Here is a 26,382-nt window from a genome sequence, read left to right as displayed (position 1 = left end):
AAAACTCATCACAGCATGGAAATTACAATCAGCAATAAGTATTCTCAATAAACTATTTTTAGGCAGTTATCATGGAGTATGTCAAGACATAGTTCTACAAATAATCTGCAAGAGAATATTAATATAATTACCATAATATATACATCTGCATCACTTTGCTGTATCTTGAAACACATATGTATAACTTAAAAAAAAATTTTTTAAAGGATAGTTCTATAAACACATCTTAAAATAGCAAATTCTCAGATGAATAAACTCAGGAATGTTTAAGATAACTAAGAATAAGATTAGAGGGGACAAGAATCAGATATTTGCTATTTTCCTCCTTAACCTCTCCATTAGCTCCACCTCCCCATAAACCCATGGTTTCCAATGCATTAAAATTCTGGTAAGTTTCATTCTCTCTCTAGTCCACAACTGTCAGCACCAAGAGTTATAAAATGCCCAAAATATGAACATAAGAAATAGAGAAGTTAAGGAGGTAAAGCTTCTGCCAAAGATACATGAATTTCAAACCTCCGAATTAATAGTTGGTGACACCAGGATTTTTCCCCCCCAACTTTAAAACGCAGCAATGTATAAGAATAAATCAAGAAAGGTTAAAAAAACAAAAAACAAAAAAAAAACAGAATCACAAATAAAAACAGTAGGATTCGGCGTAACGAAACTTCATAATCTTCAATGTGACAGTGCAATACGATATAAGCAACAGTATTCCTCAGACTTTTTATGGCTAATACTTTTTTCTTCCTCTAACAATCTAAGGCAACTTCACATAACAAAGTTTACTAACAACAACAAAGGCTAATGAAACCTGGGCTTGTGATGTAGTATTTCAAATCTGATTTTACACTTAGATTCCACTAGTTTGGCCCCCGTCCAAAACAAGTTACTATTAAAAAAGCAATATACCCAGTCAAGCAATTTTAAGAAACAACGCGACAGTTTGACACACGAGGTTTACCAACGAACCACCTACGTTAAGTATTCTGACACAATGACAAATAAGCGGTTCTGACGGTTCAGAAAAGTTACTCATCTCATACCTAGTAATGACGCTAAAGGGAACTTTAGTGACACACCCAGGGCAGACCGCCACGTTAAGGATACAACTCTTCCGAGGTGGAGAGGGCTCTCGCCAGCTCTGACTGCTGCCGAATCCGGATCCCGCTCCTCCTCCCAGAGGTCTGCCCCCCGGCTTGCCTCCTCGATCACCCCCTCCTCGTCCCCGACTCCAGCGACTCCCACCCCGGTAAGGCCTGCCTCGAAAACGGAAACGGTCCAAGGCGATGTGGCTCCGTTCCCAAAACGACGGCCGGGGGCTGCTTTCGGACAGTGAGCTGGAAGGCATCCTCACAGAGGGCGGGTGAGACCGGAACGGCTCTTTGGGTCGGTAGCTGCTGTGTCCCCTGAGGTGGCCCCGCTCTGACGCGTGCCGCGAGCGTGAGAAATTCCTCAGCTGCAGCTGAGAAGAGGACGACGACGAGGAGGAGCCACCGCCTCCGCCGGATCCACCGCCCCGGGCCGGGTGAAGAGGCCTTCGCCGCGGGTACGGTAACAGCCCGCCGCCACTGCTGCTGCTGCTGCTCCGGCTCCGTATCTGACTGTTATTGTCGTCGTCGCTGATTTCCCCATCTTCAAGCTCCCCTTCTTCCTTAGGCGAGAGGCCACTGGAAGCCAGGGCCGGAGTATCTGCGGTCGCCATCCCGGGAGCAGCGCTTTCCACACAACCTTAGCCCTCTATCCGGGGATCCGCCCGACTACTGCCTTCCTCTTCGGTTTCCTTCTTCCCTAACGGACCCGGTCGGTGCGGCCTTATCCTGTTTGGAGACCTAGCGGGCTCTGCTCCCCAACTTCCCCGCACCCCAGCTCTTTCTCGCCGGACCGTCGCAACCCACTTCCCTACCCTAGCGCCCCCTTGCTCCTCCGCGATCGGGGCTCTTCCGCCTCGCGAGAAAGTGGCTCTGGGCTGCTCGGCCGTCACTTCCTGCCGCACGCCGGAAACAAGACTCCCAGTCCACGCGATAATAATTAGGACAGCGCGATGCTCCCTGGGAGTTGTAGTCTTTCTTTTTATTGCCGCTCGCTTTGAGGTTATCCTTCCAGTCTGAGGCTCGTACCTATTATTGACTGGCCTTTGGGGGTTTAGGGTGCGTGGCGGGGTAGGCGGGCCTGTTTTTAATCTTGGCCTCGAGAGAGTTTCATAGTGATAGGGGGGCACACCTCGTCTAATTGCTCGGTGGCCTGCAGCTAAACAGACGCTATATAGTCCCACTCCCTTTCGGGAGCCGGGGAGAGGGCGGGTTGCGTCCGCCATGTTGGTGAAGGCAAACGGGAGCGACTGGAGCTCCAGGCTCGTCGGCTTTGCCGGCTCAAGTCCGCCATATTAATAAAGAGAAAGGGCAGGTTGACCCCTCCCGCTCCCCACCAGCTACACACACACACGCACACGCATACACACACATACCCCTTCTTCCCAGCCATCTCTGGCAACTCAGCTCGGTGGGCCCTTCCCCAGCTTCTTTTGCCTAGGGTCCGCCCGAAGGAAGCGTAGCATCCCGTGCCTCAAATCAGGCTTAAGACAGCGCCGAATGAGGTGTAAAGGGAAATGCCGACCAATTGCGCCGCGGCGGGCTGTGCTACTACCTACAACAAGCACATTAACATCAGCTTCCACAGGTAACCTGGGCAGGGAGTGGGGCTGACGGAAACGGGAGTTCCTACACTGGGTATCACTTGTGTGAGAAGAACAAGAGGATTCTACTAGTTCTAACTTAGCTATTAAGTAGCAGGGACGCATCATTTTTGGCTTTTGTGTTTCTCAAATCTGTCCAGTTTTTCTCTCCCTTCGGGGAAGGTTTGCTCAAGTTCTGTACAGTGTTTAGTCCTTCTCTAGAAAGCGACAGGAGGATATCTTAATTTTCTGCTTTTTTATTTCTTATGTATTCGACCACGTCTTGATGTTAATGACGCCATAAGAGGAAGCGAGATCTTCCTTTTCAAGTCAGCAATCACCTAAAAAGCGGACTACGTTCCCGTTATAATTAGTCAGTTCTCACTAGCTATATTGACATGGGAAGCGTTTAAGATTTCTGATAGTCACATACGGTAACTGCGGAGAAATTGTCATTAATAGCAGTAGAATCAAGCTATGTGAATGAAAATGGAAAAGATAAGATTTCTATTCTTACTAGAACAGAGTAGTATACAAAGAACCCAGGTTACGTTCTTCGTTCGTTTGCTGAAAAGCAGTCAAAATTCTTTAATTCTGTCAAATCAGAACACTGGAAAGCACGTTGAATACTACATGAAATAATGACTCGGTGAACATTTGCCTTCTCTGCAAGTGCGTGCCATATGCTTGAAGAAAAGAAGCATTCAAAAAGTTAAGTACAAACAGTTCTGCATTTATATACTTTGCAACTTAATAAGATCTTAGAATTCAGAAAATGATATCCTTGACCTTTCTTCCCACCTCATTATGACTAAATGTACCCCCTATTAAAAGTTACCACTTAAAAAACAAAATCCTTGTGGTGTTTATGTTTTTCATGTATGTCATGAAAATGTAGTGCTTTATTCATTGATCTATCTAATGTATTAAAAAGCAAAGATATTACTTTGCCAACGAAAGTCCCTGTAGTCAAAGCTATGGTTTTTTCAGTAGTCATGTATGGATGTGAGAGTGGGACTATAAAGAAAACTGAGCACTGAAGAATTGATGCTTTTGAACTGTTGGAGCATCAGTGCGTTGGAGAAGACTTGAGAGTTCCTTGGACTGCAAGATCAAACCAATCAATTCTAAAGGAAATCAGTTCTGAATATTCATTGGAAGGACTAACCCTGAAGATGAAGCTCCAATACTTTGGTCACCTGATGCGAAGCACCCTGATGCTGGGAAAGACTGAAGGCAGGAGAAGAAGGGGAGGACAGAGAATGAGATGGTTGGATGGCGTTACCAACTCATGGATATGAGTTTGAGCAAGCTTGGGGAGTCGGTCATGCACAGGGAAGCCCAGCATGCTGCAGTCCATGGTGGCATCATGGGGCTGCAAAGAGTCGGACACAACTAAGTGACTGAACTGAACTGAATATGTGCCAAGCTCTTAGCACCTGACACGGTGCTAAGGATCCAGAAAATTCTTAACCTTCCTGGAATAAGAAAGACAGACATAAATAATTATGGTTAAATGCCACAGAAGAGACTTTCAGGGAGTCCTAATTTAGCTTTGGAAAGTCAAATAACACTTCTCAAAGGATGTGAAATTTCAAATGAGAGCAAAAGATGACATATATCTGGTCCTGTACAATACTTTTAAGGATTTTCTGTTTTATCCAGTGAGTTCTTGAGTAGCTATGGAAGGCTTACAAAGAATGGAGTGATTAGATTTCCATATTAAAAAGCCCTCAGGCTGCAGTATAGCAAATTACAGTGTTACCTAAAGTGCTGGTTAAGCATCATCATGAGATGAATTTGACGAGAAAGGAGCTTATTACAGAATGTTAGCATACCTACTATTTCACAGGGGAATCCTGATGCAGCTCAGTGGAACTAAACAATGTACTTCTGATGCTGACACAATCAGCCCTAGATTGATAGAGAAAAAAGTTAGGACCCTGTAATAAAATAAGGGAGACTCAGTGGCCTAGACTAGAGTAGTACTGAGAGTAGGGATGGGAAGAAGTGGACAGATTTGAGAAATGTTTGAGGAGAAATTATTGTATATGGTAATTTGATTTGGAAAATGAGGAAGAGGGTGGAGTCACGGCACCAGCAAGGAATGTTTAGGAGATGTGTCGTGGTACACTAACACACCTCCTTTCCACGTTTGACCATTTGCTTGCTATGAAATTAACATATTCATGTGTCACCTCAGAAGTTTAGGCCTTAAAATAGCATTATTCATAATGAAATTAATTCCTATTTCATAATTAACATTTAATTCACTCCTTTCCTAGGCCATTGGTAGACTCTATCCCCGTATACAACTTACATTGCCTAAACTTATTGTCCCCATTTTTCTTCTCTCTTCCTCAGCCCATTCCAGACTGAGTCTCCCCAGTAATCTTTGGAAACTGTTCTAGCTAACATGAATTGTCACTCCTACATCTTTTTTCATGGCATGTGATCATTTCCTCCCTGAAATACTCTCTACTTTGAATTATTTGACACTAATTTTGTGATTTTCATCTTACTTCCTTGGCCTAACTTCAGTCTCCTCTACCACTCTATCGCCTAGCCCATTCTCATCAAAAGGATTGCAGCTGTTCCTATGGTCTTGGTTAATATTTACTTGTTGATGCCTCCTAAATGCCTCCTAAATTTGTACTTCCAGTCCAAATCTCCAATGGGTTTTAGACCTTTAGATGAAGTGTCTCAATTATTTCCCCCATCTCTTCAGTTCCTCACATTCAGCACACTAAAACTGTACTCTTGAACTTGTCCTTCCCCAAAAACTACATTTCCCATATTCCCTTTCTCATAAAAGGAAACACCACCCACCCAGAAGCTGAGAGGTTATCCTCCCTTGACTTCTTACCATTCCCTCTCAATTGAGTTTTAAAACAACTTCTTAAGTGGTTCACTGCTTCCATTCATGTCCTTCTAACTGCTCTTTTATAGTAAATGGTGTGTTGCTAAATGTTTTAACAACAGGATCTCCGGGGAAGGGCAAAAGCCCTGATTTGTAGTGTTTGTCCAATTTGCAGGATATAAATACTCCCAACCATAACTGGTTTTAAGCTACCAACATGACATCACTGATAGTGGAGTTGGGAAGAAATGTACAATAGTACCCTATTCTGTATCATTTATTTCATACAGGTTTCATACATATAAGTAACCTAAGAGTGTAGATAATAGTAAAATAACTAGGTGCTGGGTTTTTAATATGTATTACCTTTGTTTTTAATCTACTTAAATGCAAACTTACATAATTTTTAATCATGGCTGTGTTTAACAACCAGTTAAAACATTTTCTGTTAACAGTCACCTCTAAATTAGGTTCTTGATGACTTACCAATACCATTTTGGATAAAATTCAAAATCACTCTTTATCTTAGCAGGCCCTCCATCATCATTTCATGTCATAACACTTCCCTGTACCCAAGATACTCTTTTCTTCACTACTACCATTTCCCTAGCTAATTCCCATACTCTCTTAAGGCTTCTTGATGAAATTAGCTCTTCCTATTATGGTTCCATGCAATCCTGTACTTACCCTTTTCTAAGTTCATATAAGTACTCTTGTAATAACATTTGTAATATTGGGTTGGCCAAAAAGTTCATTCAGGTTTTTCCATAAGACGCTATGGAAAAGCCCAAATGAACTTTTTGGGCCAACCCAATAATAAAAACTATTTATTTAATATTTACCATGTACTATACACTGGGCTGGGCTTCTCTGGTGGCCCAGATGGTAAAGAGACTGCCCGCAGTGCAAGAAGCTTGGGTTCGATCCCTTGGTTAGGAAGATTCCCTGGAGAAGGGAATGGCAACCCACTCCCGTATTCTTGCCTGGAGAATCCCATGGACAGAGGAGCCTGGAAAGCTGTAGTCCATGAGGTCACAGAGTCGGGTAGGACTGAGCAACTAACACACACACACGCACTGAGCTAAGCATTTACTCACATTGTCTCATTTAATTCCTAGAACCCCACTAGGTTCATTATTACTCAACTTTATGGGTGATAAAACTGAGGCCTAAAAAGGTTAAACAACATCCTTAAAGTCACCCAGCTATTATATGAAGGATCCAGGATTGATACCTGGTTTGATTCCAGAGAAACTGTTCTTGGCCACTCTTTTCTGCTACCTCAAGCTGTTTGATTCTGTACCTTCCTCATTACAGTATACCCTCAAAAAGGGGGGATATCATAAAGGTAGGTCAGTTTTATTTAGCACCATGTCTTCAGTGCCTAGGACAGTGCTTGGAATGTTAGAGACATTCAGTTATTTATTAAAGACCCTAGCAAAGTAGCACTGTTTAAAATACTGAGTGATTTTCCAAAACATCTAATGCTTCTGAAAGCCTGCTTCTATTTTTGTGTAGCAAAGAATATATCCATCTATTAACACTACTTCACTTATTTAAAACTAATATTTACAGGATTTATTATTACTTAAATTCAGCTTACAGGCTGTTTCACTCACCCTTTGGGTTTGCTGGGAAAAAATCCAAACAACATGTGAAAAACATAATTCGGGTTAATCTTTATAAAACATTATCCAAACTAAAATATAAAATTGTTGATTATTCTTATTTTATTTCAACACAGATAATCTGAAGATTATTTAGTAATGCCAAACTAACTCCACTAGCTTGTGTATTCATTGATTCACTCAGAAAAGTTTATTGAATGCTTACTTAACAGGATAAAGTAGTGAAATAAACAGCTTCTAACCAGGAGAAACCTGTGATCTAGTGGTGGAGATAGTAAACAATTGGAATTCAGTTATATTTGTACTATATGATACAGGAACATCTAACCAAGTCTTCTGATCATGAAAAACTTGTTAGGAAAATGAGTATTATTTAATACTATTATGTAAGTACTATTATTTAATAGTACTCAGTACTATTAAACTGAGTATTAAACGAAGTAGAATTTGATGAAGTTAAGGTCCAGTTGGAGGCATTGATTTCATTATTTAAAAAAGAGCTAAAGGTGGGTATGAAAAATAATATCTGACAGTCTTCATATATCTGAAGAGTCTCATACAAATGCTAATACAATAGTACTAGAGGGAGGAGGGTTCAGGATGGGGAACACATGAGAAATAAAGGAATAAAAAAAAAAAAAAGAATGAAGATGTAAAGTATTTAATATTACTGGTGATAAAAAAGTGACAGTAAACACCCTTACTATTAAAAAAAAAAAAAATAGTACTGATGCTGCTGCTAAGTCGCTTTAGTCATGTCCGACTCTGTGCAACCCCACAGACGGCAGCCCACCAGGCTCCCCCGTCCCTGGGATTCTCCAGGCAAGAACACTGGAGTGGGTTGCCATTTCCTTCTCCAATGCATGAAAGTGAAAAGTCAAAGTGAAGTCGCTCAGTTGTGTCTGACTCCTAGCGACCCCATGGACTGCAGCCTACCAGGCTCCTCCGTCCACGGGATTTTCCAGGCAAGAGTACTGGAGTGGGGTGCCATTGCCTTCTCCGATAGTACTTATTTATTCTGAGCCTTTATTGAGGTCCCAGCAAGAAGTGTGCTAATGAATTAATAGCTTAATTTTTAGCTCAGTCCTCAGGAGGATTTTCAAATCATTAAATATTGGAACAGAGCTTTGAAGTGAGAATACATTATTGTTAAGAAATGAGAGCTAACAGAGTAGATTACTTCTCCATCAGAAGTGTCTAATGAAATAGAATAAAAGTACCTTACGACAATACAGGAACTGTAGAGTGACATACAAATGCTGCCTTCAGATCAGGGTGTATTTGAGGTTGTGGGGAATGGGGACATGAGATGGCAGGGTGTATAGGTAAACCTGGGCTTTCATCACTGTGCCCCTCCCTGCTGGTAATTTGAGCAACCCTAGTATATCTAATATAGCCAAAGCTGTTATAGTGAATCTTCAGCTGGGGGCTTTGGAGCCACAGGATCTTCTAACATAAATTTAATGGTTCTTTTTAGGCACTAGTGAGTTCATAATTAATACTTAAAGGATAAGGTAGTCAAACTAAAGGGTTCAGTTCAAACTTATTGCATGTGAATGTTGATTCTTCTATTTCCAAGTCCGTCAACACAGGGGCTTCCCTGATAGCTCAGCTGGTAAGGAATCTGCTGCTATGCAGGAGATCCTGGTTCAATTCCTGGATTGGGAAGATGTGTTGGAGAAGGGATAGGCCACCCACGCCAGTATTTTTGGGCTTCCCTGGTGGCTCAGCTGGTAAAGAATCCACCTGCAGTGCAGGAGACCTGGGTTCAGAACCCCTGGGTTGGGAAGATCCACTGGAGAAGGGAACAGCTACCCACTCCAGTATTCTGGCCTGGAGAATTCCGTGGACTCTGTAGTCGATGGGGTCACAAAGAGTGGGACACAACCAAGCAACTTTCACTTCACAGCACAGCTGCCTTCAGAATTTTTAGAAGTCCCTTATATTTTTCTCTTCCTTAACAGCTGTACACTGGGTGATATCACTGTATTTTATGTTTGAAATAAATAGGAAAAACATTCCAACTGGCTTGTCATTAGTGTTTTACTTCTTGTAGTAATTGTGCTTTCAACTGTACTACATAGCTTAAGAGTTCATTTTTCAAAAATATATGCAGTTTAACTTCATGAAAGTAGTATAGTATAGTATTAATTTATATATTCTATATTTATAGTAACTAAGCACATTTTTGTTGAGTCCCAACTATTTGCAAGGCAATACCTAAGTGGTAAAGATAGATAAAAAGATATAATGATCCGTGTCCTCAAGAAACTGATCATCTTTCATTTCACTGGAAATTTTTTAAAATGAAAAATTACAAAGCATGTGGTAAGTATCATAATGAACACAGAGGGAGGAATACCAGAATCTGTCTTGATAAAATTTAATCTGTGGATTATCTGAGTTGTCTTGACCATGTATATCAACAGCAGATCAAATCATTGTGAAATGATTCCTGCTTACAATGGTTTCACATAAATTTGAATTGTTTTACTTATTTTTTCTCCCTTGTTAAGGACTAGTTTGGGAAGAAATGTCTCTTTTTAAGACCTTGAAAAACTGATCTACTTAAGTTAGTTTTTTATTAAGTTTTAAGAACTTATAAAAATGAACATGAATTGGTTTCTGTTCCAGTGTTTGGATATTAGAAAATTTTAATTTGTTATATAAATGGAAGACATTTTAAATTGTCATTTTTCAAAATTTCTTTTGACTATTTAGTGCAACCAGAAGTGTGTGATAGTTGGAATTTGAGTTGCCCTTTTTTTCTTTTTTTTTTTTTTTTTAAGGTTTCCTTTGGATCCTAAAAGAAGAAAAGAATGGGTCCGCCTGGTTAGGCGCAAAAATTTTGTGCCAGGAAAACATACTTTTCTTTGTTCAAAGCACTTTGAAGCTTCCTGTTTTGACCTAACAGGACAAACTAGACGACTTAAAATGGATGCTGTTCCAACCATTTTTGATTTTTGTACCCATATAAAGTCCATGGTAGGTAATGCTGCTTTTCTTTAACTCCATTTTTAGAATCCATCCTTTTTTGTTTGTAAAATGGAATGATTCAGAATATATTGAAATTCAAATATAATACTGTAGCTCAAGGAAGTTGGAAAATTGCAGTAAAGATGCAGGCTAGAATTAGTGCTCAGATCTCCTGATTCTATTATTCTTTCCCCAATCCAAACTGTTTTATCATATCGGAATTCTACATTATTGTTAATTCTTATCAATAACTGACCCATTGGTTAAACTGAAAAATCTTAATGAAACCTCTAGCATCATTCTGCCCTGGTTTTAGGATGACATACAAATAATGTGTGATAAGTGCTTTCATGGCAGCACACCCAAAGAATACCAGAGTCAGACCAAAGAATATAAGGTCAGAGGGAGGCGTAACAGAAAACTTTGTAGAACTCCAGCATTTAGATTGGGTTTGAGCTTGGAGTTTGGAACTTAGGAGAGAGTTCTTGACCTTGCACAGGGCAGCTGCAGTAGTACAAACAGAACAAAAACTAATGAGTTGAGGGATGAGTGGAAAATAAGTATGAGCAAGTGATACTTATTTGTATCTTATTTGAAGGGGAAATTTATTTGAAGGAGAAATTTAAGGTATAGTATGAATGGATTAAAACAATGTTTTATCTACTCAAGGAAGATCTGATCAGAAAAGAGAAAAGCTAGCTGCGAAAGACAGGGTCACTGAAATGTTAAGGGGTAGAATGAACAAAAAAAATGTAAAAAATTTAGCTTTGAAAAAAAGGACAGATATCTTTTCCTCTGAAAGAGGAAAAAAAAAAACTGCTTTTCTTGAGTTATTTTTGATGGGTAAATTTGTAAATCTACATGGTTAATATCTGAATGGGAGAGAAGAGAGAGGAGATTGTGGTAAACTAATTATTAATGTTAACATCACAGATATTAGAAAAGCTCCAGGATGGCAAGCATTTCACTTCTGAATCCTCAACCTCAAATAGTGCCTGGTACATAGTACACACTCAGATGTTTGTTGAATTTGAAGTATACCTTGGTTTTGACACTTTGATCATTTATTCTTTCAACAGATATTTACTAAGCTTTACATATGTCGAAATCCAAGTTAGATGCTGGGAATATAAAGATGAAAATGGAGCTCCTGCCAGTTGTTTTAGGCAGAAAGAATGCCAGTTTTTAGGTTTCATGAGGACAGGAACCATATTTATCTTACTTGTTCACTGTTGTGTTGTTTCAATAAATGTTTGTTGAATGAATGAAAGACACAAAGTTATGAAATTGATGACATAATGTGGGAACTAAAAGTGTTTTAATATTTTTGGAATAAAAATTAGGATGGTGAATGGCAGAATGGGGTGAGATCCTAAATGGTATAGTATGCCATGTAAAGATTTTTTTGTTCTTTAGAAAATAGGCAAAGAAGAATGTAGCCAGTATTAAAACATCAAATCTGTTACAAAATTATGCTAGTGGCAGAAAATAGATTCAGTTCAGTTTAGTCGTGTCCGACACTTTGTGACCCCATGAACCATAGCACACCAGGCCTCCCTGTCCATCACCAACTCCCAGAGTTCACTCAAACTCATGTCCATCGAGTCGGTGATGCCATCCAGCCATCTCATCCTCTGTCGTCCCCTTCTCTTCCTGCCCCCAATCTTTCCCAGCATCAGGGTCTTTTCAAATGAGTCAGCTCTTCTCATGAGGTGGCCAAAGTATTGGAGTTTCAGCTTCAACCTCAGTCCTTCCAATGAACACGCAGAACTGATATCCCTTATGATGGACTGGTTGGATCTCCTTGCAGTCCAAGGGACTCTCAAGAGTCTTCTCCAACACCACAGTGCAAAAGCATCAATTCTTCTACGCTCAGCATTCTTTATAGTCTAGCTCTCATATCCATATATGACTACTGGAAAAACCGTAGCCTTGCCTAGACGGACCTTTGTTGACAAAGTAACGTTTTTACTTTTTAATATGCTGTCTAGGTTGGTCATAACTTTCCTTCCAAGAGTAAGCGTCTTTTAATTTCATGGCTGCAGTCACCATCTGCAGTGCTTTTGGAGCCCCCAAAAATAAAGTCACCCACTGTTTGCACAGTTTCCCCATCTATTTCCCATGAAGTGATGGGACCGGATGCCGTGATCTTAGTTTTCTGAATATTGAGCTTTAAGTCAAGTTTTTCATTCTCCTCTTTCACTTTCATTAAGAGGCTCTTTAGTTCCTCTTCACTTTGTGCCATAAGGGTGATGTCATCTGCGTACCTGAGGTTATTAATATTTCTCCTGGTAATCTTGATTCCAACTTGTGCTTCTTCCAGCCCAGGCCTTTTCATGATGTACTCTGCATATAAGTTAAATGAGCAGGGTGACAATATACAGCCTTGACAAACTCCTTTTCCTATTTGGAACCTGTCTGTTGTTCCATGTCCAGTTCTAACTGTTGCTTCCTGACCTGCATACAGGTTTCTCAAGAGGCAGGTCAGGTGGTCTGGTATTCCCATCTCTTGAAGAATTTTCCACAGTTTGTTGTGATCCACACAGTCAAAGGCTTTGGCGTAGTCAATAAAGCAGAAATAGATGTTTTTCTGGAACTCTTGCTTTTTCAATGATCCAGCAGATGTTGGCAATTTGATTTCTGGTTCCTCTAACTTTTCTAAAACCAGCTTAAACATCTAGAAGTTCACGGATCACGTATTGCTGAAGCCTGGCTTGGAGAATTTTGAGCATTACTTTACTAGCGTGTGACATGAATGCAATTGTGTGGTAGTTTGAGCATTCTTTGGCATTGCCTTTCTTTGGGATTGGAATGAAAACTGACCTTTTCCAGTCCTGTGGCCACTGCTGAGTTTTCCAAATTTGCTGACATACTGAGTGCAGCACTTTCACAGCATCATCTTTTAGGATTTGAAATAGCTCAACTGGAATTCCATCACCTCCACTAGCTTTGTTCGTAATGATGCTTCCTAAAGCCCACTTGACTTCACATTCCAGGATACCTGGCTCTAGGTGAGTGATCACACCATATTCCTGATTATCTTGGTTGTGAAGCTCTTTTTTGTACAGTTCTTCTGTGTATTCTTGCCACCTCTTCTTAATATCTTCTGCTTCTGTTAGGTCCATACCATTTCTGTCCTTTATCAAGCCCATCTTTGCACGAAATGTTCCCTTGGTATCTCTAATTTTCTTGAGAGCTCTCTCGTCTTTCCCGTTCTACTGTTTCCCTCTATTTCTTTGCATTGATTGCTGAGGAAGGCTTTCTTATCTCTCCTTGCTATTCTTTGGAACTCTTCATTCAAATGGGTATAGCTTTCCTTTTCTCCTTAGCTCTTCGCTTCTCTTCTTTTCACAGCTATTTGTAAGGCCTCCTCAGACAGCCATTTTGCTTTTTTGCATTTCTTGGGGATGGTCTTGATCCCTGCCTCCTGTACAATGTCACGAACCTCCATCCATAGTTCATCAGGCACTCTGTCTATGAGATTTAGTCCCTTAAATCTATTTCTCATTTTCACTGTATAATCATAAGGGATTTGATTTAGGTCATAACCTGAATGGTCTAGTGGTTTTCCCTACTTTCGTCACTTTAAGTCTGAATTTGGCAATAAGGAGTTCATGATCTGAGCCACAGTCAGCTCCTGGTCTTGTTTTTGCTGACTGTATAGAGCTTCACCATCTTTGGCTGCAAAGAATATAATAGATCTGATGTCGGTGTTGACCATCTGGTGATGTCCATGTGTAGAGTCTTCTCTTGTGTTGTTGGAAGAGGGTGTTTGCTATGACCAGTGTGTTCTCTTGGCAAAACTATTAGCCTTTGCACTGCTTCATTCTGTACTCCAAGGCCAAATTTGCCTGTTACTCTAGGTGTTTCTTTACTTCCTACTTTTGCATTGCAGCCCCCTATAATGAAAAGGACATCTTTTTGCAGTGTTAGTTCTAAAAGGTCTTGTAGGTCTTCATAGAACCGTTCAACTTCAGCTCTTCAGCATTACTGGTCAGGGAAATAGATTAGTGAGGATTAAAATGAGCCCAGAGATCAATAAAGTTTTTAATATATTCAAGCTAGACATGAATGATATGGGCCTGATGTGGGTAGTAGCATTAAGAATGATGGGAAGATTCTAAACATCCTGATGAGATATTTAGGTAGAATTAATAGGACTTGATGACTACCTGAATGAAAGAAATTAAAGGGAAAAAAGGGTCCTCGGGTTTCTTATCTGGACAGAAGTTTTCTAGCCAGATCTTAAATCCTTGATAGTATGATATAACTGTGCATAATTAATAAGTAAACCTATTCAGGAGCTTGATTCTTAGGTATGTCTTTATTAAGTAGGATCACAGGTCTGAAATATTAATCAAATTGAGAGAATAGTATTTAAAAAGAGATCAAATCAGTATCACAAATGTCTAGATGCATTCTATATTGGTCTTGGTGAGAATATTGCAAATAAAATTTTTAAATCTATAGAATCATATTCAGTTATTTGAAAGAAACCTGGGAAGGGCATTGTCTGGTTCCAAAAAGAGCAGTTTAAGTACTGTTATCCAAAATTGGACAGAATTTGCTTTTTTGTGATATTCCATAATTTATATTCAACCCTCTGATTTTATTTGGCTCAGAAACTCAAGTCAAGGAATCTTTTGAAGAAAAACAACAGTTGTACACCAACTGGACCATCTAATTTAAAATCAAGCATTAGTAGTCAGCAAGTACTACTTGAACACAGTTATGCCTTCAGGAATCCTATGGAAGCAAAAAAAAGGATAATTAAACTGGAAAAGGAGATAGCAAGCTTAAGAAGGAAAATGAAAACTTGCCTACAGAAAGAACGCAGAGCAACTCGAAGATGGATTAAAGCCGCGTGCTTGGTGAAGAATCTGGAAACAAATAATGTATTACGTAAGGGCACATCAGAATACATTTTACCAGCAGCCTTAAACAGTCTTGCTTTGGAAGATTTCAAGATTCTTGAACAAGATCAACAGGGTAAAACATTATCATAGTTCTCTAAATCTGAAACAGACCAAGAGTACGTTCATTTAGGATTTGTTACTTAAACTCCATTCTATTCACAAGTAAAGACAATTAAAGAAATTATTCCAAAATTGAGTAGTTAATAAAGTTTTACTTGAAGTAACAACATTACTGTATAATTTATGAAGACTTGATTACAAAAAAATGGAGAACTTTCTATGAAACATTTAAATGAGAATAGAAGTGCCTTATTGTGAGAATTACATACTTAAAACTTTTGCTAGAAAACTTAATATTTGTAGAATGTTTTGTGTTTTTGTTTTTTTAACCTCTTTAAAGAACAGTCTATTACAAGTAATGTTTTTAATTTATATTATAAAAAAATTTTTTCCTGTACCAAAGTTGGGATATTACATTCTAAGTAATTTGCCTAGTAGGGATTAACTGACATATAACTGTAAAATTGTTCAGTTTTTTATTAATTGAATTATTGTTATTGGCACTGTGATTGGGAAAAATTATAGGGAAAAACCCCCTGAAATACAGGGCAAATTATTTTATTTAAACTTTCTATATCTTCTTATCTGTAAAATAAGCTAATCATGGCCTCCATCATAACAAAATTAGCTTTTGCAATATCTGGTAAAATATTTTGAAAATAATATTTTCAAATGTAAAGTACCTTTGAGTTATCCAAGTACCTCAGGCTTCTAAAAACTGGTAGCTGGTTATAGTCACCTTCTGAGAAAATATGCTATGAAATAACACAGAGATTGAGATCTAGCTTTTTACTTTAACTGAACACAAAGATAAATATACCACATTTTTCTCATAAATAAAAATACATTTTCAGTTTCAAAGTTGATGCATTAATAGGCAAACATGCTATAAAGTTTCATGTTAGAAATACTCCCTCTATCACCACGTGTATTGATACCAAAATTCTTAAGCTTTCTTTTTTTTCTATAAACCCATAATAGAATTGAATTATGGAAAAGTACTTACCAGATTGTATCTCCACAGCTTATAACCTAAAATGGAATTAATTTATCTTACATATCAGTTTGCTTTTTATCTCTTTTAGTAAGTAGAGTAACCATACTGCATAAGGGAAATGAAGTGTAGATCTCTATAAAAATTCTTGTGTCTCTGATAAAGCTATACAGGTGCTAATTATTTTACAACAGAATTATTTTATCAGAACTCTTCTTATAGTTTCCACTTGAACAATTAAAGGGTTTGCCTTATTTTGCCAGATAAATGTTTAGTAAGAGCCCTTCAAACAGCTTTGGTCAAATCATATAAAAATTTATTAATGAACAATCAGGTTAACCAGGCCTAACTTGAGTTTCTGACAACAACATATGAAAGTACCATATATATAATCACATATTACTGTAAATCTTTCCCATAAGGTCATGGCTCCTTGATGATAAAAAAGTTTTTATAACATTTGCTTAAATCCTAGCAACAGTCTTTTTAGATTATTTACACCCTTTAACTCTACTAGAGGCACTCCTACTAGAGTGTTAGGAGTGCCTACTAGAGTTAACAAAAGCAGTGGTAGGAAAGATCTCTTTTAGTTTACATCAGGCACTTGAAGTAAATATTTAAGAAAATCCTTTTGTGTATAGTGTAAACCTTGTTAGTCATGTTATCTTTAATACTGGATTTCACTTCTTGGAATTGTCCTTTCATGTTTTCAACTGTCTTTATGTGGTTTCAAACATAATCATCAATACTTACCATTTCTGTACTTCAAAATAAGTTGGGTACATAATCATTTAAACATAAACTATGTTTTCCAAACATAAACTCTCATGTGGTTCACCACCCCTCCCCAGTACAAAACAAAACACCAATGCAGGCTGATTCCCATGTACAATAGTACCTTAATATCTTAATATAACATTTTTTAAATCACAAAAATGAACCATTATAAAATACAACAAACTTTTGGCACATTAACTTGACTTCATTATTATTTGAGAGCACTGAATAAACTACCACTCAGTACATTTTTTGCTGTTTTTTCCCCATGGCATTTTCATGTCACTGTTCTGATAACATGCTACAAACTCTGTCTGCATCAAGTTATGTTAACATGTATCTGTCTGCCTTAAAACTACTTTCATTCATAGAGAAAATCAAAGGAGTTTAGTTTTACTTTAAAAATTAAAGGAATCTTTTAAAATCCTGTTTTCAGTTTGTTGATAAACTTATCACTTAGCCCGTATATCATGAAACTCATCAAAATTATAGTAGCTCTTTGTCCTCTGCTGTACACATATATCCTGTTTTATGTCCATCATTCATGCTGTGTCTGGTAGGCACTAACCTTTACAGAGAACCAGCCAAAGGCTAGGAATTTGATATAAAGATGAATATGACATGATTTTTCTGCCCTTAAGTTGCTCAAAGTCTTTTGAGAGACACAAATACTATTTATAATACAATATGATAAATGCTATGAAAGAGGTGTGTGTGAAGTGCTTTGGTAAATGCCATTAAATTGGAATTTAATGAGAACATGTAAACTTTAGACCTTTTTATAATAGTTTTCTTTTGAAATAAATGGATTTCTTCTTATAATGACTTACCAAAGGAGATTTTGTAGAACATGGGTGTTAAGGTGAATTACATAGTGTTTATTTAATGAATTGTAAAACTTTCCTCCCATTAAAATGAACACTGAACAAATTTGTTGTTCATGATATCTTGTTAAAAGGGAAACATAACTAAGTGAAATATTATATCAAAGACAAAATTGGAGTTTATTTGATATTTGATATTTTTACTAAACAACAAGCCCTACTATCACAAATTTAAAAAAAAAATAGTTTTAAATCAGAGTCTTCAAGTTAACAATGCACTATGGCAACAATTAGTTCTCTTGTTCTTTACAAATATTCTGTGTGGTAGGTGGTGTTATCTCTAATTTATAGATGAAGAAATCTTTGTTAATGTAATTATTCAGACATTTATAATGTATCTGGCACAAAGGGAAGAAATGCAGTGATCAAGAAAGTTCTAGGTTGAACACTGGTCTTCAGCCTCCAAATCCTATTCTCTGACCTCTACATTATAACCCTCTGTTAACTACATTATTAAAATAGGGCAGGTCATGTGTTTCAAAAAACTAAAAAAATATTGTGTGTATAAATATATATAGATACATAGATATACAGTAAAGACAGTCTGATCATTGTTGATCTCTTCTAGGTAGACTTTATAATGCTGGGGGTTTTTTTAATCTCACTTCTCAATCTTAGAATACGGGTAAATTGTAATTTTGGTATAATATAGAAAATGGTTCCTCTTTATGTCAGATTATGGGATTCTTTTGGCATTTAGACGTTGAAAACTATAAAATTAAGGAATTTATAATATATTAAACAGCTGCGTATTGTTTTCACACACAAAAAAATGTATTCTGAGTATGTTGATTCTAAAACTTTTCTAAGGAAATTACTGTCATGCCTATTATTTCTAAAATATGTACATAAACATTTCCGTGGAAATCCTTCCCTTAAATTGAACCCCTGAAATACTTTAATAGAAGTCCCTCTCCTTAAGTTGAAGCAAACTGTAAGCAAAATAAAGATATGTAAAGCCTAGAAGAGGAATTATCATTTCATTTTATGGCTCAAATTATATCTAAACATACATTATAGTTTATTTTCACTGTTTTAAATACTGGTTATACAATCTACACCAGAAATATGAAGGGCTATAAAAATTTATGTCTCTCCTCACAATAATTTGAGGCTCACACACTCAAGATTGTAGATACACTTGAGGTGAAAATCGCTCAGTCGTGTCCGACTCTTTGCGACCCCATGGACTGGAGCCTGCCAGGCTCCTCTGTCCGTGGAATTCTCCAGGCAAGAATACTGGAGTGAGTAGCCATTCCCTTCTCCAGGGTATCTTCACAACCCAGGGATTGAACCTAAGCCTCCTGCATTGCAGGCAGATTCTTTACCGTCAGAGCAACCAGGGAAGACCATAGATATCCTTCAGGTCAGTTCAGTCACTCTGTCGTGACCGACTCTTTGTGACCCCATGAATTGCAGAACACCAGGCCTCCCTCTCCATCACCAACTCCCGGAGTTCACTCAAACTCATGTCCATCGAGTCAGTGATGCCATCCAGCCATCTCATCCTCTGCCGTCCCCTTCTCCTCCTCCCCCCAATCCCTCCCAGCATCAGAGTCTTTTCCAATGAGTCAACGATTTGCATGAGGTGGCCAAAGTACTGGAGTTTCAGCTTTAGCATCAGTCCTTCCAAAGAACACCCAGGGGTGCTCTCCTTTAGAATGGACTGGTTGGATCTCCTTGCAGTCCAAGGGACTCTCAAGAGTCCTTCAACACCACAGTTCAAAAGCATCAGTTCTTCGGTACTTAGCTTTCTTCACAGTCCAACTCTCACATCCATACATGACCACTGGAAAAACCATAGCCTTGAGTAGATGGACCTTTGTTGGCAAAGTAATGCCTCTGCTTTTGAATATGTTAATCTAGGTTGGTCATACCTTTCCTTCCAAGGAGTAAGCATCTTTTCATGGCTGCAGTCACCATCTGCAGTGATTCTGGAGCCCAAAAAAATAAAATCACCCATTGTTTCCACTGTTTCCCCATTTATTTCCCATGAAGTGATGGGACCAGATGCCATGATCTCAGTTTTTTTAATGTTGAGCTTTAAGCCAACTTTTTCACTCTCCTCTTTCACTTTCATCAAGAGGCTTTTGAGTTCCTCTTCACTTTCTGCCATAAGGGTGGTGTCATCTGCATATCTGAGGTTATTGATATTTCTCCCAGCAATCTTGATTCCAGCTTGTGCTTCTTCCAGCCCAGGGTTTCTCATGATGTACTCTGAATATAAGTTAAATAAGCAGGGTGACAATATGCAGCCTTGACGTATTCCTTTTCCTATTTGGAACCAGTCTGTTGTTCCATGTCCAGTTCTAACTGTTGCTTCCTGACCTGCATACAGGTTCCTCAAGAGGCAGGTCAGGTGGTCTGGTATTCCCATCTCTTTCAGAATTTTCCACAGAAGCACGCTGGCTATGACAGACCATGCAGAAGCATGGCTGAGAGGAGCTACCCCTCACCCAAGGTCAGGGGCAGCAGCCAGGAGGAGCTACCCCACGTCCAAGGAGCGATGGCTGCAACTGTGCAGGAGGGTGCAGGAGGGCCAAGAGGAGCTACTCCACGTTCAAGGTCAGGAGGGGCAGCCGTGAGGAGACATAACCCCTCGTCCAAGGTAAGGAGCAGCGGCTGCCCTTTGCTGGAGCAGCCGTGAAGAGATACCCCACGTCCAAGGTAAGAGAAACCCAAGTAAGACAGTAGGTGTTGCGAGAGGGCATCAGAGGGCAGACACACTGAAACCATAATCACAGAGAACTAGTCAGTCTAATCACACGGACCACAGCCTTGTCTAACTCAATGAAACTAAGCCATACCGTGTGGGGCCACCCAAAATGGGCGGGTCACAGTGGAGAGGTCTGACAGAATGTGGTCCACTGGAGAAGGGAATGGCAAACCACTTCAGTGTTCTTGCCTTGAGAACCCCATGAACAGTATGAAAAGGCAAAATGATAGGGTACTGAAAGAGGAACTCCCCAGGTCGGTAGGTGCCCAATATGCTACTGGAGATCAGTGAAGAAATAACTCCAGAAAGAATGAAGGGATGGAGCCAAAGCAAAAATACCCAGTTGTGGATGTGACTGGTGATAGAAGCAAGGTCTGATGCTGTAAAGAGCAATATTGCATTGGAACCTGGAATGTTAGGTCCATGATTCAAGGCAAGTTGGAAGTGGTCAAACAGGAGATGGCAAGAGTGAATGTTGACATTCTAGGAATCAGCAAACTAAAATGGACTGGAATGGGTGAATTTAACTCAGATGGCCATTATATCTACTACTGTGGGCAGGAATCCCTTCGAAGAAATGGAGTAGCCATCGTGGTCAACAAGAGTCTGAAATGCAGTACTTGGATGCAATCTCAAAAATGACAGAATGATCTCTATTTGTTTCCAAGGCAAACCATTCAATATCATGGTAATCCAAGCCTGTGCCCCAACCAATAATGCTGAAGAAGCTGAAGTTGAACGGTTCTATGAAGACCTACAAGACCTTTTAGAACTAACGCCCAAAAAAGATGTCCTTCTCATTATAGGGGACTTCAATGCAAAAATAGGAAGTCAAGAAACACCTGGGATAACAGGCAAATTTGGCCTTGGAATACAGAATGAAGCAGGGCAGAGGCTAATAGTTTTTCCAAGAGAACGCACTGGTCATAGCAAACACCCTCTTCCAACAACACAAGACTCTACACATGGACATCACCAGATGGTCAACACCAAAATCAGACCGATTATATTCTTTGCAGCCAAAGATGGTGAAGCTCTATACAGTCAACAAAAACAAGACTGGGAGCTGACTGTGGCTCAGATCATGAACTCCTTATTGCCAAATTCATACTTAAAGTGAAAAAAGTAGGGAAAACCATTAAACCATTCAGGTATGACCTAAATCAAATCCCTTATGATTATACAGTGGAAGTGAGAAATAGATTTAAGGGACTAGATCTCATAGATAGAGTTGATGAACTATGGACAGAGGTTCATGACATTGTAGAGGAGACAGGAATCAAGACCATCCCCATGGGAAAAAAATGCAAAAAAGCAAAATGGCTGTCTGGGGAGGCCTTACAAATAGCTGTGAAAAGAAGAGAAGAGAAGAGAAAAGCAAAGGAGAAAAGGAAAGATATAAGCATCTGAATACAGAGTTCCAAAGAATAGCAAGGAGAGATAAGAAAGCGTTCCTCAGCGATCAATGCAAAGAAATAGAGGAAAACAACAGAATGGGAAAGACTAGAGATCTCTTCAAGAAAATTAGAGATACCAAGGGAACATTTCACGCAAAGATGGGCTCGATAAAGGACAGAAATGGTATGGACCTAATAGAAGCAGAAGATATTAAGAAGAGGTGGCAAGAATACACAGAAGAACTGTACAAAAAAGGTCTTCATGACCAAGAGAATCACGATGGTGTGATCACTGACCTAGAGCCAGACATCCTGGAAAGTGAAGTCAAGTGGGCCTTGGAAAGCATCACTACGAACAAAACTAGTGGAGGTGATGGAATTCCAGTTGAGCTATTTCAAATCCTGAAAGATGATGCTGTGAAAGTGCTGCACTCAATATGCCAGCAAATTTGGAAAACTCAGCAGTGGCCACAGGACTGGAAAAGGTCAGTTTTCATTCCAATCCCAAAGAAAGGCAATGCCAAAGAATGCTCAAACCGCACAATTGGCACTCATCTCACACACTAATAAAGTAATGCTCAAAATTCTCCAAGCCAGGCTTCAGCAATACATGAACTTCCAGATGTTCAAGCTCATTTTAGAAAAGGCAGAGGAACCAGAGATCAAATTGTCAACATCCGCTGGATCATGCAAAAAGGAAGAGAGTTCCAGAAAAACATGTATTTGCTTTATTGACAGTGCCAAAGCCTTTGACTGTGTGGATCACAATTGATATGCTTACTACAGCATTATTTGAATAACAAGGAAATAAGATTATTTTATTAATTTTCTGATTATTAAATATTATTTATACTTTAATTTTAAAAACACTATCTTAAACATTCACTAAAAGATATTAAGCAAATGATAATGAACATGATTCCTGTCCTCAAGTCTGTAGGGAAAAGAATATTCCATTTTTTTATTTCTCCCCTACCATCTCCCTATTGTCCTTTTACAATAAGTTGAATCTAAAACAACATATCAGTCTTAGCTGCCTAGGCTTTTAAAATTTGTGCTCCAAAAGTTAAAAAAAAATAAAAAAACAAATTTGGGTTCAACTTCAAGAAAGCAGATAGGTGCCTGTCTTTTTCTGTTTATTTAAGTAGTTCAGTTCAGTCGCTCAGTTGTGTCCGACTCTTTGCATCCTCATAGACTACAGCACACCAGGCCTCCCTGTCCATCACCAACTCCTGGCGTTTACTCAGACTCATATCCATTGAGTCGGTGATTCTATCCAACTACCTCATCCTCTGTTGTCCCCTTCTCCTCCCACTTTCAATCATTCCCAGCATCAGGGTCTTTTCAAATGAGTCAGCTCTTCGCATCGGGTGGTCAAAGTATTGGACTTTCAGCATCAGTCTTTCCAATGAATATTCAGGACAGATTTCCTTTAGGATGGACTGGTTGGATCCTCTTGCAGTCCAAGGGACTCAAGAGTCTCTCCAACACCACAGTTCAAAAGCACCAATTCTTTGGTGCTCAGCTTTCTTTATAGTCTAGCTCTCATATCCATAGATGACTACTGGAAAAACCATAGCTTTGACTAGAAAGACCTTTGTTGGCAAAGTAATGTCTCTGCTTTTGAATATGCTATCTAGCTTGGTCATAACTTTTGTTCCAAGGAGTAAGCGTCTTTTAATTTCATGGCTGCAGTCACCATCTGCAGTGATTCTTGAGCCCCCAAAAATAAAGTCTGTCACTGTTTCTGCTGTTTCCCCATCTATTTGCCATGAAGTGATGGGACCAGATGCCATGATCTTAGTTTTTTGAATGTTGAGCTTTAAGCCAAATTTTTCACTCTCCTCTTTCACTTTCATCAAGAGGCTCTTTAGTTATTTCAGACCTTGTGTTCTCAAAATCCTCCATTCTCATGAATGTTTATTTTCATGCTCTTAACCACCAAATCTTTATATATTGCCTGTACTTTAGCTTTGTCATTTAGCAAACTCGATATCATGTTTTTAAGTATTAGCTCTGATGCTCCCACTCTGATACTTTCCTATAACATATCAAAGTGACATAAAGCACTTCTCTCCTTAAGTCCTGTTTTATGCATAACTTGGATAAAGTCATCATCTCATTATTATTGTCTACACATCTATTTTCATTTTCTGTGTTTCTTCAAGGCTCTGTGTGTGTTTTGTTTTAGGCTTCAGGGTCTGACATGTATATGTGAAAGTGAAAGTGTTAGTTGCGCCGTCTTGGCCAACTCTTTGCAACCTCATGGACTATGTCGCCAGGCTGCTCTGTCTGTGGGATTGTCCAGGCAAGAATAATGGAGTGGGTAGCCATTCCCTCCACCAGAGGATCTTCTAGACCCAGGGATTGAACCCAGGTCTCCTGCACTGCAGTCAAATGTGTATGTGTGTGATGGTTTAGGCCTGACATGTATATTTTAGCCATTAGCACATTTAGATTTCACAAAATCTAAAACACTCCTTTGGCTTAGATTCAAAGTGATTGTACACAGAACACACTGATATTTTCCTAGCATCAGTTGAGTGGTTTTTGCCAGCAGGATGATTTTTACAATTGGTGGTGGCTGTTTAGTTGCTAAGTCCATGGGATTTCCCAGGCAAGAATACTAGAGTACTATGTATCAAATGTTTACCCCAGAAAATGTTTATGTCAAAAGCCACATAAGTAGGTATTTACATTGTGAAATTTAAAGATTATTAGTCCAACAATCAACTTTCAGGCTGTTGCTCTGATTATTATAACAATTATCAAACTGTGAGGGTTTATGAGGGAAGGAAATCTGTGGTAAAACAACTCTGTTGGAAACATTTAAACAAAAGTGTTCAGTTTCTTAACTTCTCAGAGCCTTTACTGCACTCTCCCAGTCCTTTGAGGAAACAAACCTCATATCTGAACCTTAAATTTTATCGGAGGTATTTTGGAGGACTTCCCTCCTGGCTCAGATAGTAAACAATCTGCCTGCAATGCAGGAGACCAGTCGATCCCTGGGTCGAGAAGATTCCTTCAGAGAAGGGAAAGACTACCCACTCCAGTATTCTTCCCTGGAGAATTCCATGGACAGAGAAGCCTGGCAGGCTACAGTCCATGGGGTCCCACAAAGAGTCAGACACAACTGAGCAACTAATACTAAGAATATTTTGGAGGGAAGGTGGGGGGGTCGCGTATGTAATAATATCTTGAGCATAATTTAGAAAATGCTTACCCAGAAATTCTGCTAGAGATGGCTTTTAAAGCAAATAGAAAAAGACTTTGTTGAAATATTTTCAGATTATCAAAGTCTATAAACATTATCAGATTGTAAAATGATGTTTCTTTTTAAAGAATATTTTAATTATGTCAATTCCCCCAAATTGTTTCAGCTTTAAGAGAGAATAACTTATTTTATGAAGAACAACAGCAATAATTGGACTTCTGGAATAAATGGAAGAGCACTATTCATTTGAAGAGTCAATCACAGATACTGTTATTTAATCTGCAAATTTAGCTAACATATTCATGAGAGAGAAAATCATCCCTGACAGTCAGGAACTAGCCTGACACAGCTGGACTCAGTGTTGTATAAAGATGGTCAGACACAGGTTTCCTACTGCACATAAAAATCTCATAGAACAGGATCGGGCAAGAAGACCCTGCAACCATACTGATGTGAAGGGGATACATAAGCAATACCAGTTCATAACTTTGTCTATGCAAAGACAAAAACAAGGTCACTTATTAATAATAACTACCAGGTAGTCTAGTATCACTATGATTGGCCAATATCCTTTCTGAAGTAATCCAATTGTTTACCTGTGCTGAACAGACCCAGACTAAAGTGGGAACATCATCTCTGCATAAAGACTATATATGCATGTAGTGAAAGAAGTCCATTACTATTTAGTCCTACTTCACAAATGTGGTTCTCAGGTAATTAATCAAATGCTTCCCTGGTGGCTCAGCTGGCAAATAATCCGCCTACAATTCAGGAGACTGCTTGGATTCCTGGGTCAGGAACATCCACTGGAGAAGGGATAGGCTACCCACTCCAATACTCTTGGGCTTCCCTGATGGCTCAGCTGGTAAAGAATCCTCCTGCAATGCGGGAGACCTGGGTCGGGAAGATCCCCTGGAGAAGGGAAGGGTTACCCACTCCAGTATTCTGACCTGGAGAATTCCATGGACTCTATAGTCCATGGGGTCGCAAGAGTAGGAGAGGACTGAGCGACTTTCACTTACTTTCCAAAGGAAAGCGTTTTAAATAGTCTTTGCATATAACACTGTTTTCAAAAAGTAATTACTCTTAACAGGTTAAAACACATTTGGGTACTACGTCTGAAAATGAGTTGCTGCTGCTGCTTACACTGTCAGCAATTAGCGGGAAAAGTTCAGAATATAATGTAATTATCAATTACTGATAACTCAGCAAACAAAAATTAATTTGAAATAAAATGTGAAGTCACAAGATTCAGATTTTTAATGATGACAAGCTGTTCTGCTTTC

The 26,382-nt window shown here is 39.0% G+C and overlaps 2 protein-coding genes across 5 annotated transcripts in view; one reads left to right on the top strand and one right to left on the bottom strand.

Annotated features, from left to right (window-relative positions):
- Window positions 1–1,975, bottom strand: part of ZFC3H1 (zinc finger C3H1-type containing) — a 50,586-nt gene extending 48,611 nt beyond the window's left edge. For 2 of the 3 annotated variants that reach the window (XM_027543360.1, XM_027543362.1), the window contains exon 1: window positions 1,111–1,975. In XM_027543360.1, the coding sequence (XP_027399161.1) occupies window positions 1,111–1,705 (595 nt within the window). In that variant the 5' untranslated portion in view covers window positions 1,706–1,975. The remainder of the gene's footprint in view (window positions 1–1,110) is intronic. The other variant, XM_027543361.1, reaches the window with a different exon arrangement.
- THAP2 (THAP domain containing 2) lies at window positions 1,963–18,732 on the top strand. 2 transcript variants are annotated; one of them, XR_003511298.1, is made up of 3 exons: window positions 1,963–3,385; window positions 9,952–10,147; window positions 14,761–18,732. XR_003511298.1 is itself a non-coding variant. In XM_027543363.1 (3 exons), exons 1-3 carry the CDS (start codon window positions 2,609–2,611, stop codon window positions 15,142–15,144), a joined length of 651 nt encoding a protein of 216 aa, XP_027399164.1. In that variant the 5' UTR covers window positions 1,963–2,608; the 3' UTR covers window positions 15,145–18,732. The 2 variants fall into 2 exon arrangements, 1 of the variants encoding a protein (XP_027399164.1); XM_027543363.1 differs by having other exon boundaries at window positions 1,963–2,679.
- The last annotated feature ends 7,650 nt before the right edge of the window (window positions 18,733–26,382 follow it).

This window comes from Bos indicus x Bos taurus, chromosome 5, assembly GCF_003369695.1.
Source record: "Bos indicus x Bos taurus breed Angus x Brahman F1 hybrid chromosome 5, Bos_hybrid_MaternalHap_v2.0, whole genome shotgun sequence".
NCBI lineage: Eukaryota > Metazoa > Chordata > Mammalia > Artiodactyla > Bovidae > Bos > Bos indicus x Bos taurus.
Note: the sequence above shows the minus strand (reverse complement) of the source record. Positions and strands in the feature narration are given on the sequence as shown.

Bases quoted from the DNA above. Each gene is read 5' to 3' on its own strand.
- THAP2 (XM_027543363.1), top strand. From the start codon at position 2,609: ATGCCGACCAATTGCGCCGCGGCGGGCTGTGCTACTACCTACAACAAG. The intron at 2,680-9,951 runs GTAACCTGGGCA...TTTTTTTTTAAG, and splicing joins ATTAACATCAGCTTCCACAG to GTTTCCTTTGGATCCTAAAA. The intron at 10,148-14,760 runs GTAGGTAATGCT...TATTTGGCTCAG, and splicing joins GTACCCATATAAAGTCCATG to AAACTCAAGTCAAGGAATCT.